Source organism: Folsomia candida, unplaced genomic scaffold (genome assembly GCF_002217175.1).
Source record: "Folsomia candida strain VU population unplaced genomic scaffold, ASM221717v1 Fcan01_Sc002, whole genome shotgun sequence".
Taxonomy (NCBI): domain Eukaryota; kingdom Metazoa; phylum Arthropoda; class Collembola; order Entomobryomorpha; family Isotomidae; genus Folsomia; species Folsomia candida.
The window spans coordinates 4033947-4046398 of NW_019091194.1; the positions used below are offsets into that span (position 1 = coordinate 4033947).

General features: G+C 38.9%; 1 protein-coding gene across 1 annotated transcript; it reads left to right on the forward strand.

The window, feature by feature from the left end:
• The first annotated feature begins 3343 nt into the window (after nucleotides 1–3343).
• On the forward strand, nucleotides 3344–9530 carry LOC110842784. The gene is made up of 9 exons (XM_022088588.2): nucleotides 3344–4072; nucleotides 4184–4447; nucleotides 4686–4748; nucleotides 5935–6125; nucleotides 6419–6574; nucleotides 7085–7137; nucleotides 7212–7299; nucleotides 7397–7428; nucleotides 7508–9530. The coding sequence occupies exons 1-9, from the start codon at nucleotides 4039–4041 to the stop codon at nucleotides 7605–7607; spliced, it is 981 nt and encodes a 326-aa protein (XP_021944280.1). The 5' UTR covers nucleotides 3344–4038; the 3' UTR covers nucleotides 7608–9530.
• Nucleotides 9531–12452: the final 2922 nt, after the last annotated feature.

The following is a 12452-nucleotide window of genomic DNA, read 5'->3' on the forward strand; positions in this document are numbered from 1 at the left end:
CACGCAGCACGATGTGAGAGATGAAAGAATGGATCCCACTTAGATCCCAGATGGGAAATCCCTCTCCTAATATCAATCCTTTGTTATTGTTACATTTCCATTTATTATAAATACTACGGCATCACTCCCCGTAGAGCAGTTGTCTTCTCTCTCTCTCTTCTTCTTCTCTGCTTGTTTACACTTTGGAAATGATGATAATAATAATAATTCTCAAAGTGGAATAAGATTGTCTTCACGTTTTGTGTTGTGCGAAATAAGAGAGGGGAACAGGAGTGAAAAGTGGAATTTGATCGCTTTCTTTATTCACTTGACTCAGTTTTCTCTCACTCACTTTCTCTTTGCTGCTGCTTTGTTGGGAGAAAGTAAAGTTGAGTCGAATTTGAGTTCTTCGAGAGAGACCAAGCCAAACCACAAAACAAAATAAATTGCAATGGTCTGGAAGGGATTGGGGAGGAAGAATTGGGATTGTTAGTTGTTGGTGAGGCTTTGAGAGTTTGGGTGAAATGGAGGAGGAATAGTAGTGGGAATGCATCCAGGAAGAAGAAAAGTGAGTCGTCATTTAAAGTTTTGTACGGTTTGTGAAGAAATCAGGGAAAGGAGATAAATTGGGAAAGTTTGCCTTTTTGCACGGAAAGAAAACGGGATGAAATGGAAACTTTCCCTTTATATGGATACCTTAATAGGTTGGTAGATTTTTTTCCGGTGGGATGATAGGATACGAGACGAATTTGTTGGATGTGTAGACAGATGTGTGCATTTGAGATTAGTGGTATGGATAAAAAGCTTGATTTACTAGGGATAAATATTGACATTTAAGTGTTTAAGGATTCATAGGATTGTTTAAAAGGTGGATTTTGTCTAAAAAAATTGAGATTTTACTACGTACAGTCGGTATCTCATTTTTGCCCAGATTTTCACCCCAGTTAAGACTTGGTTTGTCTAAACCTAAACCAAATCATGGTCCTGATTTGCTGCTGATTTGACTACGGGATGGTTGAAAGAATGAATATATGATGATACAGTCATGCTCGGTTATGTAGAAAGTAACGCCTGACACGCAAACTTCCCTTCACTGACAGATTCGTGTTAGGAAAAAGTTCCTTCAGAGACCAAGTTTAGGAGCTGCCCTGGCGTCTGGCTCCTCTGCTTTTGGTCTGGTCTGGTCATTGGTCAACGTAAAAGTTTCCCAGGCCAAAGGTTGTTTGGTTTTAGTGCAAAGTTCATCTGTGCCATTCACACAAAATCTTTAAGTATGTGAAACGAACAAAGAATTTGATGGATGGTTTAACTTGGTGGGAGAAAGTTTTCGTGTAACTGGTGACCTTATTTTGCTTCAATGTAGAATTGATGAGCTCAAATCAGAGCGTTGTATAAGAGATAAAATAAAAGAGCAGGAAAAATTGTGGTATTTTTTTGCTTTACTTGTAAAGAAATGTTCATTAAAGTTTTTTCTAAGAAATTTTTAAAAATTGTGTTACTGTCGAGTGAAATTATGGTTCTTTTCACGATAAAATAAAACCCATTTTCGATACAGTAACTAGAATACATTCACAAACTTACATATTTATATAGCATCCAACGAAATCTAAAACCTTTGATACATTGGATTTGATCATCTTACATAAAAATGTCGCCCACATTTCTTCATATTTCTCTCTCTCCAACTTTCTATTAGTATAATTTGATCCATCTCTGGAAAGGTTACAGAACATCAGAATAACTCATCCCCAAAGTTTACAATCCATTTTATTCCCTTCCCAAATAGAAATTGAATCAAGTCAGCAATAAGATAAAAATCAAAGTCAACTTCACCCAGACGAGGAAACGACTCGGATTCGAACAGGTATGACAGAAGTGGAGGAGAAAAACCTTTTTAATAGTAATGAAGTTGTCCTCAGAAAAAAGATTTATTCGACAATCTGTCAAAATAAAAGCCTTGTTATTCGGCCTTCTCTCTCCATCAGAGTTAAAGTTAAATGGCGTCTTTTTCCCTTGGATTGTTGATACTCTCCTTTTGAGCAAGGAGAGGGGGAGAAAGAGACGACGACTCCTCTGTTATTCCATTTGTTGCCAAATACACAGACTTTCACTCCTTTGATGATGCGACTTGATGATAAGGGCAGTGACGACGATACTGCATTTTGTTAATATAGTGAGACACGAACGAGGCCGGTTAGTTGGTGGCTGGATTGGATTGTAGTACTGCACACATTATGATGTTGATGGGAAAAGAGGACCAAACCAGGCAAGAAAATACATTCTCTTCTTCCTACCTTTTCCCATGGCATTGGGTTGGTTGGCAGAGAAAGCTGATATTGAGTGAAAGTGAGTGAGTGAGTCGTGAGTTGGAGAATTTAGAGAAATCTATAAATCCATGAGAGCAGAGTGGATTGGGTGGTGGTAAGGCTGCTTGCTTGCTTTCTCCCACTGCTACTTTCACCATGATGATGATGCCGACGGACTGTGGATGGAGGAACCACCATCATCACGACCACCACCACTTCTTCTTCTTCGTCTTCTTCTTCTACTTCTTCGTCTTCCTTCCTTCCTCTACTTTCACATCAATCGAACCCACCACACTGCGACCTCGACCAGATCACATCTTTCTCTCCAGCCAAGCGAGACCCTCCTCATCCCACCACATCATTGTCCACCTGTCCATGAATTTCGTAGGGAATTGGTTGCTGGAGCTCATTATTGAAAATATATACCACTGCATAAATATTGACGACGTGCTGGGGTCTCTCCTTACCCGCAGAGATTTCCAGAAATATGCGACAACTACTTTCTCCCGTAATTGGGTGCGATATGATTTTGGAATTCTATCCACAGAATCTTCCGTGTTTCTCAATTCGATTCCCATCCTGGCCCTGGTCCTGCGGTGAATATCTTATTATTCCGTCTCCGATTTCCGTTTCCCATTCTTCTTACGTAACTTGACCTTTATTTCCAATTTGGTTCATTTGATTGTTGCTCCTCCTCCTATTCTTCTCTCTGGCGTGTAGGTATGTAAGTTGTGGAATGGGATGATGAGTCGGTGAGTGAGATATGAAGTAGGCAAAGTGCCTTCATCCCTACATTGCATCGCATCCCATCCTGTTTCTTGTGGGTTAAAAAGGTAGAAAAAAGCAAGCAGGAGAGAGAAGAAGGAGGTGGAGGATAAGAAAGGTGGGGTGGTGGGAGAAAGTGTAAATGTGCTTTCACTTTCCTTTACTTGAATTCACTTCACTTCTTCCTTCACATGGGACGGAGGCTTAACTTATCCCATGCATACGGTGCCTGTGGAAGTATCGATCTTCGGAACAACCCGGCCCGACGAACCAACCTCCTCTCTTTCTCTGCTCTGTTCTGGCACTCACTCACTCTCCTTCCTACCACCGATCCTCGCCAGTTTTGGTCTTCACTTTCTCTCCAACAGCATCACAGCCACTGCAACTTTCACGACGTAAACATCACCACCAGACCCTCTCGTACCACCACTACCACCACCACTCCCTCCCTCGCTGCTAAATTTGAAAAATAAAATCAGTGGTGGGAAACCATCCTAGACGTTCCGGGGAAATTTTGAAGTAGAAATTTAACCACTGTGATCTTTTAGAATTTAGAGAAAGTCGGTTCTTTTCGGTATGTAGATTGTTTTTTATGTACGAAAAAAGTGAGAGTGTGGGTGGTAATATTTTTTTTTGAAGGATATTTATAAGTTTGATTTGTTTCGGAAATGTTTAATAAGATCAGGTTTAAAAAATGTGACTTAATTAAGAAGAGGAGAGACATGCAGTGAAAAAGATGACGAGTGTGTCGAGGTTGATTTTTTTGTGTGAGTGAGTAAAATTACCACAACATAGTTTCTCCTCACACGCACACACATGTGGTGGAATTCGGTCTCATCATTACTGCTCCAGCTCGAGTTTTATTGTTCTAGCTGAGTTTGCATTTTCATTTATTTATTCATTCTTTGTTCTCTCTCTTCTCTCCTTGCGAAAAGTGAGGGGATTCAGCTTCATCATAGCTAATCACATTTTGACCGAGAGGCGAGACATGAGTGATCCGTACTACCCGAGGACGCCTGGTGGTAAGGAGAATGTTATCTTATCTTATCGTAATATTTTGAGACGGGGGAAAGTTTGTGATTTGATTCTGGTTCGGATTTTGGGTGTATGTGACGTGATTTACTTACTTGCAGATTTCGAGCGTGCCGGTGGCAGCAGTGGTGGGAGTGGGGACCCCGGCGGGCGCGGGGGCAGTGGCGGGGGTGGTCAAAGCAATTACGCTAAAGTTTATCGCCACGATGAACACTCCTTCTCCACCGTCCCGCTCGGAGAAGTAATTACGGAACAGCCTAATTCAGTTATGCAATCATTCGGCTCACAAATTTCTACCGGAGTACAAAATGCTTTCGGCCGACCCCCACCACTTCCTCCGATGATGAGCCCGCAGCTCAATGCTGGTAAGGGAATGTTAAAATTAAGAGTGTTTATTAATGGGTAGCTTGCGAATTTAGGTTTTCACACTAAATTTTGACGCAAGAACAAAATTAATCATAAGCGTAAATAAGAAATTCCGCTTTTGTGTGAGAATTTAGTGTAAAAAAGTCTCAATTTGCAATCTTGTAATATTTTCGTCAATATTTACATAATTCGTATTTAAAAACTTTGTTTGATTATAATTATTGACGTAATTTCCAGGCATCCCACTCCCCGGATTCGACTTGTTGGATAGGATTCCAGCATTTAAGATACATAATACCGGTAAGATATTTTTCCTCCCTACTTTTTGCATAGCTGCATAGCTCGCATTTTTTCTCCGATGTGCATAACGTAGTAGTAGCAGTGGTAGAAAATTGGATAAAAAGTTGGGCCAAATTTTTTTAAAACGAATTGGCATTGAAGTCTGAAGGATGACGTGTCGAGGAGAAAAAAAGTCGTCCTCCTTCTAGCAAAGATTTAATAAGGGGAACGTGCTGCGTCATACAAATTCTGAGATCAGTGAGAGCAAATCTGTTTTAAAACATTTTTGAAGAGTCAGTCCTGCCGCATAACTCGGATATTATATGTCCACATGCAGAAATCCTGTACATTTTCATCCTCTCCTCCTCCTCCTTTTCCGCTACTCCGTCATTTTGATTTATTACGAGAGACGTATCTCTAATAAAATCTGAATTTGAGTGATGCCCATGATAAGATGAGATTCCTTCCTAAAATCTTCCAGCCTTCCTTGTTCCATCCATCCATCCATGCAAATTTCACGATAAGATTGATACAAGTAATAACATTGTCGACTTTATGGCTCATACGTCACATACATCAGTCGAGTCGAGCCATTATTATTTCGAGGGAGGGATAGGAAGAGACACACAAATTTGCACATGAAGAAGACCAAGAAGGCATGTTTTTGTGTGGATTTTATATTTCGGTCGTGGTTTGGCTAGCTTTGTGGGTTCGTTCGTTTGTATGAAAAGATTTGTTGTACGAAATCAATTGCAGGAGTAGAAGTAGTAAAACTAGCGAGGACGACGAGACACTGAGGCACAACAAACCGAATCCTGCATGTACGTAGCCCCGAGTGGTGTAGAGAAGGAGAAAGTTGTTGGAACTTTAATTCCCACTCTGGAAGAGTTTTCTGCCCTGTGATCAGATTAGATCTGGTTGTGACACACATGAATTATGATGAGAAACTGAAGCCCAAAATTAATTCATCATCGTCTTCTTTCCCCGCACTGCTACTCCCTCCTCGCGCGCACTTTCTCTCAAAAAAGAGACGAGTGAAAGTATGCATGCAGCCATGTACACACATGAGATACCTATATTCTCGAGTGGCAGGAATATCTATGTACATGTCTGTGTCTGCACTTACCCCAAATATGAAACTTCTCACTCCTAATCTCGCCGAGATTTCGTGTATTCTCATCAATTTTTTGTTCTCCTTAAATAACAGACGGCTACTCGACGTGCAAACCCGGCTACAAGATATACAATGGTACTGGTGACCTGGTATTCAAAGGGATTGCAGACACGCTCTTCTGCCCCTTTGACTCCAAACAGAAATCCGTCTACGTCAAGGATGCCAATGAAGACTGCATATTCCACGTTAAGTTCACTCCTTCCATTTGCGAGTGTGATTCAGAGGTAAGGAAAGAGAAAAACACACATTTCATTTCATTTGTTTAAGAGAAAAAGTATCCGAAAGGATGGTAGTAAAACAAAAAAAGGTGCTAAAAACACTGAATCTTCATCAATGTGAGGGAGCCATATAGACTTTTTTCTCCACTTTTATTCCTACTTTCTCTCTCTCCTCATTCAGAGAGAGTTCAGAGTTTTTTGCACATTTGTGCCATGAGGGCAGTAGTTTGTACGGAGGGGAGAGTGAGATAAGAGAGGTGGTGATTTGTCATTGTTTTTATACGGTTGCATTTTTCTAGGAGAAACGATGTTTCGCCGTATTCTCGCCAGTGTTCGAAAACCCGTTTGGGGCCATCCTCTTCGAAGCTGGACAACTTAAATATTCGCTCAAAATACTGAATGCACTCGAAGCTGAGACTTTTGCTGTCCAATTTATTGGGAGTTCCGATATCACGGTAATTAATTTTGTAATTTTTAGCATATTCCTATTTAGTTTCTACTTACACATTTAGTCTCTCATGGTTTACTTGAACCTTATACAAATATAAATTACAGTACTATTTTTTGCATAATTTTACAAGTAAGGACGACCAACCGACCCTGCTAAATTTCCATTTCTTTACGACTCTACAAACTTTCTCCTCTCCGTTGTCGACTTGATGAGCACTTCCCTTCCCCACTTTCACTTTAGTCCCCCAACCAAACTCATTTATGAATTGTTAATGAAGGCAAGAGTGGAGATGAGGAGATGTGCTCTTCTTCTTGTTATTATTCATGCATGCGTTTTATTTTATTTTGCATAAAGTAAAAAAAGAGAAAGGATCAAGTTTTTTTAAGTCATTTTCATCTCTCTTCTTTCTCCATACACGGACATATTTATTTATCACGTCATTTTTACTTTGCCCCTTTTAAACCTAAGTAGTAAAAAAAAGTTGTTAACTTTCCTTTGTTAAATTCTTTCCCAGATAAAAGGGGCAGATGGGAGTGTAGTCGCCATAATAAATATTCACAGAGAACGGTACGATGTTATTTTATTCATAAAACTGTATACCATGCATACTAAATATCTATGTATATATTCTGTTTTTTTAGCTGTCGCCGACCGAAATTCACCCTGACTTTAATGGAAGAAGTTAGCACGGCGAATAAGGCTTTATTTATAGGCTGTGTTATTACCCTCGTAAGTCGAAATGTGTCATTATCCGTGTTGACCAAAATTTTAAACTTTCTTCAGAGAGTCAACTTTTAATCCGTTATTTGCCCATTTCTTTTTACAGGACTTGGTAATGTGTGAGGCAGTTTGCACAAGGTAAAGACATCATAAAAAAGTTGGTGTACTGTGTAGCTCGATTACTGATGATGACGAACCCTTACTTTCTCTTTTTCAGATGCATCTGTTTTGCCCCGATATTCCTCGCCTGTCTCGCAATACTGGGTTTAACGGTGGGTTCATATAGTAGCGGAGGCCCGAAAGGGGCCGGACTTTGATGATGATTTAAAAAATCAGGCCAAACCAAATGCCACCATTCCTCCCTCGGTGGTGGTGGTATCTTCATAATCATCATCTCGACATTCCAGACTAAATATCACTCTCGGTTGTGTATGTATCACAATAAAAAAGAAAATGCAAAATTCCGCAACATTTCCGAGATCAAAAACCAAACCACAATCAATAAATGTCACGTCAACCCAGCCAGCCAAGCCCGACGTGAAGGAGTGAGTGAGTAAATGGGATGGAGACATGTCGAAGTGAAGTACCCTTTGACTTTTAACCTTCCTCGCAGTCAGCGAAACTTTAACTTGTTTAAGTCGAACGAGTCCAAGGGAAGAAGAAGAAGACGAAGGGAAAATAGGGACGTGACTCGGGTGCTAACTTTCTCCTACGACTACACTTTCTCCTACTAACCAACCTCTTAATAATTGAGTGAACAAGTGTGTGACTCTGACTTTGCTAAGTGATTAAGCAAATATTACACTATTCTCGGAATCAAATAGGAACAAGGAGAGAAAGCGATATGTTTAAGGATACGAGTAATAAGTGATGAACATTTTGATAACGTGTACTTTCACACACAGAACAATATTATGTATACCGATTAATAATTAATAATCAATTTAGGAATCGAATATGCATGCAGGAAACCGTGGCCTAGCACGTAACGTGTGTTTTGGTCGGAATCGGGGGAAGAATTTATGTACGTACGGACACGTATTTCGTAACTAACTAACCTTTAATATGAGATTTGACGAAACGAAAAAAAACCAATGCAAAAAATAGAGTAAGTCAAACTTTCACAAAATTGTGACGAAAACGGATTTATTTATACTTGGAGACGGGAGAAAGTTTTCGATTTTTCACAAGAAATTAACATTAGACCACCAAAGGTGCTGGAAACTTTGGACTGGATGGTGAAAGTTTATTATGTATTCTATTTCCCTTCCACACTTTCTCCACAAAGAATTAAGAGTTTGACGACTAAGAGTCTCAAGAAGGCTTGAAAATGTATTTGCGACGATATTAAGTCGTACTTTCTCTTTCTGAGATCGAAATCTGTTAACATGCTCACTTCGTAACAGTATTTATTACTATTGAATCATTACTTTGTTATTAATTCTATTCAATCTGGTACGTACGTATACTTATCCTGTAACCTAGAATAATTAAATATTGGCGGCACAACCACCAATACCACATGACGTGACTAACAATACTCTTGTAACATTTGTAATACTCGTATAACAACGATAATAATAATAAGAATAATAATAGAGAGAAAGTCTAGTCGAAAAATTATGTCGTCAGTATTTAAAATAATTTGTAACCGGAGAAGGAAAACTATCAAGTACAAGTATTCTTAAAGTATTATAAACACATAATCCTAATAATTTATGGAATCAATTAACTCCTTTAAAATCCGAGAAGGGAAACAAGAAGGTATTCAAACTTGGGATGAAAATCGTACTTAATTCAAAGTTTTAAAAACTTTTACTTCTTGACTTTCACCCACCACCCAAGTTTTTAATTGGGTGGTGGTGATCCCGACGAAAGAAGAAAGAGAGACGATGACACGCCAGCCAGCCACCCACGCGCTCCTCCGAAGATAGATTTTCATCAATCTTTCACAAACAAAAGATTGAAATGAATGATGAGATCGATGAATGAATAATAAAATCTTGCTTGTTTTATGAAGGCTCTGTGGGTGGGTGGTTGGTTGGTTGTGTAATAATAATCATAATGAAAGTATTGACTTTTCAACTTGAAAAATCACAGTGCGACCTAATTAAGACGAGTAACGAAGCAAGAAATTGAATCCGGTTGTGGTTGTGGAAAAGGAGGTTCGGATTTTCTTATACTTTCCCTTTGTTAAAAAAGTTGGTTAATAAATTTAACAAGTATTTATCAACAAATTACCCCTCGGCGTGCTTGTCTATATATAGTAGCATACATAATGTACATCATGCCATCACAAAGTTTTACTACTACGGCTGCTGCAACAGGAAATAATTACTGGGTTTATGTGGGTGGCTGAATATTAAGGTGGATGAGGAGAAAGTTTTTGAAAGAAAAAGTTACAGAATTTTAATGATCAACTCATTTCAGAGACAGTGAGCGAATAATAATGATCTCATCGTTCTTCGTTGTTATGTAATTCGAGCGAGGACATTTTTTTGAAGAGTTGATGCATCCTATTTTTGTACGAAATCAATTCAGTCATGCGGAAAAAATTCAATTACGGCTTTGCTTTTCTTTCTTGGAAAATATTTTGATCTGCGTTTTACCCCATTTCACTCTTTCCCCTCATTAGCAGGGAGGATTTACTTAATGCCGAAATCCCTCCGCTTTCTCTCTCTCCTGAAATCTCGGTTGATGGGAAAACAAACAGAGTGAAAGTGCTGGTTGCTCTTTTTTCTGTAGACAGTTCCAGTCTTGAATGTAATGAAGGGATACATGCATAACAGAAAACCAGGTTACGTATACATTCCGACGAATACATAGTTACAAGGGAGGTCTCTCAGCGTATGCTCTCCGATTTTGGCCAAATTGTGGGAATCGATTGCAAATTTAATTAATATGAAATTTGCAAATGGCACTATCTGCTAATACAGGATATTTGCAGTGAAAAGTGTCATGATTTTTCAATTTTAGGACACGTTTTCTCCTCTCCGGATGCAAATATCTCTGCCAAACGTTCGCATTTGGAGATCAGGTGTCTTACAAATTTAATACTAATTAAATTTTCAATTAATTTACACTAGTTGCCCAAAATCGACGAGCATACGCCGGGAGACCTCCATTCTAAGTTCAAGAGGAATATTAGTTTATGGTTTACATAACAGTCATACTTTCTCCTTTCCATCATTTCATTACTATTCGTGGACACGTTTTTATTGAAATGTTATTGAAATGTTTTAGACTTGATGGTATGAAAATCTATTCAAAAATCTTAATCCCACCCCGCCACGTAAAACGTATCCACCTTGCGTAAACAATTTTATCCTTGAGTATTAGTTGTCGGCACGAAATTGGAATTTACTCTAAATGAGTCAACACATTAGTGTTTCCGAGAAATATTTTCCCAAATGAAAGGAGGAGGAGAATTCCTTTGGAAGAAAGGAGAAAGCAGATGAAGAAAGAAGGCAAGTTGCTCTCTCCAAAATTATTACGACGTTGCCAAAGAGCATACTTACGTACTCAGAAGCCATGTGCAACCGTTTGGTTGTGCAACCTTTGGTTTATGTGAAAACAAAAATCTTTCCGAAATAAGCGATAAATAACGACGAGAAGGAAAGCAGGAGGAGGAGGAAGGAAGGAAGGAAAGAGAAATTATACACAATTTCTTTCCTGCGAAGATGCTGATGTACAAATTGTGCGTTGTTGTACACTGTTAGAAATCTGGTAAACATTTATATACTCCTTTCTGGCATTGATTTGGTAATAACTTTCTACCGGATTGGTAGTAGTTTGTTTCTGAGTGGTAAATTTTTCATTGCGACAACATTACTAAACTGTAATGCTCGTTATTACGAGTGCAGGTATATGTACTCCGGTTGGTAATGATTTAATACCAGCTTTCTAAGCGTACAGCTATTAGGAACAATCTGCCTTTACTATGGCTACATTAGTCGAGTGGGTGTTGGAATGGATGTTGTCGACATTTCGAGTAAAGGAAGTGAGACGAACATAATGATTTGAAATTTGATCCTTCCTTGAATCAGGTAAAATTATAACGTGCAACTATCTAATTTCCTATGTAAAATTAGGAAAAGTATTAATTTATCGTGAATGGATTGTGAGAACAATGCCAAACTTGAGTAAAGATCACAATGCAAAATCCCACTCTGCTGATGAACAAATTTAGTCGTAACCAGACACAGGGTCGTGTCATATTTCGTAGATTTGGTTACGTTGCAAAACTCCCGTGTATGTAACTGTAGTTCAAATTCCGTTCCATTATTTCTTCCCCAAGGGACCACCGCACCTCACCTTTTGCAATACATGACTCAAATTGCGAAAAGTTGAATGTAGCAACACCACCACACCACGGATGAAATGGAACATTGCGAAACCAACAAAGTTTTCTATTTATGTACACGACCAAATTTAACGTCGTCCTGGTCCGACTTTCTGTTTCTGACATGTTGACACATTTTACCCTGGGAGATGTCAACCAGTATCGTATTAACAATGTCCTCCAGTCCCAATCAATGCAATGAGCTTGAGTAACCCACCTGCCTCGTTGGAAGAAAAGTAATCATCTCATATCGCATTGTGCCCTACTTTTCGTTATTACCTGCAAAACTACGCACAGAAATTGTTCACCAAACGTATAAACGAAATCCGAAAATTATTCCTTCATTAAACTTAATTAGTTCTATACTTTGAGCAATATTTATTCGTATCAAATAACGTTTGATGTCGCTTGCGTGGTGAAGAAATTGTGCATTGTTAAGCAACTGTACATACATTGACGTCAATTTGTAAGTACATACATACGCAGAACGACTCGACCTGCCGACTTCATACCTCGACTTTTACAATTCATGGAGAAAGTTTAGCTCCATAAAGTCTTGCTTGTCAAATGACGTGTATAACAAAAAAAACTGTCTGGTCGGTCTTTCGGTTTCCTCCTCCGCTTCTACAGTATCGGACCGGAAAGTAAAAGTAAGAAAGAGATGAATAAACCATGAAGAAAAGAGAATTTCGAATTTCATTTGAATTTCATGGAGTGGATTCGGCTCATTTAAAATCACGCAGAAGACAGTGATCTGGTCACGGGTCGCAAGATATGTATGGACAACGATGATAATAAAAAAACTTGTTTGAAAGCCAGT

Excerpts from the sequence above, each read along its gene's own strand:
- LOC110842784 (XM_022088588.2), top strand. The coding sequence starts at position 4,039 with ATGAGTGATCCGTACTACCCGAGGACGCCTGGTG. Across the intron at positions 4,073-4,183 it reads CTACCCGAGGACGCCTGGTG|ATTTCGAGCGTGCCGGTGGC; the intron begins GTAAGGAGAATG and ends ACTTACTTGCAG. Across the intron at positions 6,126-6,418 it reads TTTGCGAGTGTGATTCAGAG|GAGAAACGATGTTTCGCCGT; the intron begins GTAAGGAAAGAG and ends GCATTTTTCTAG.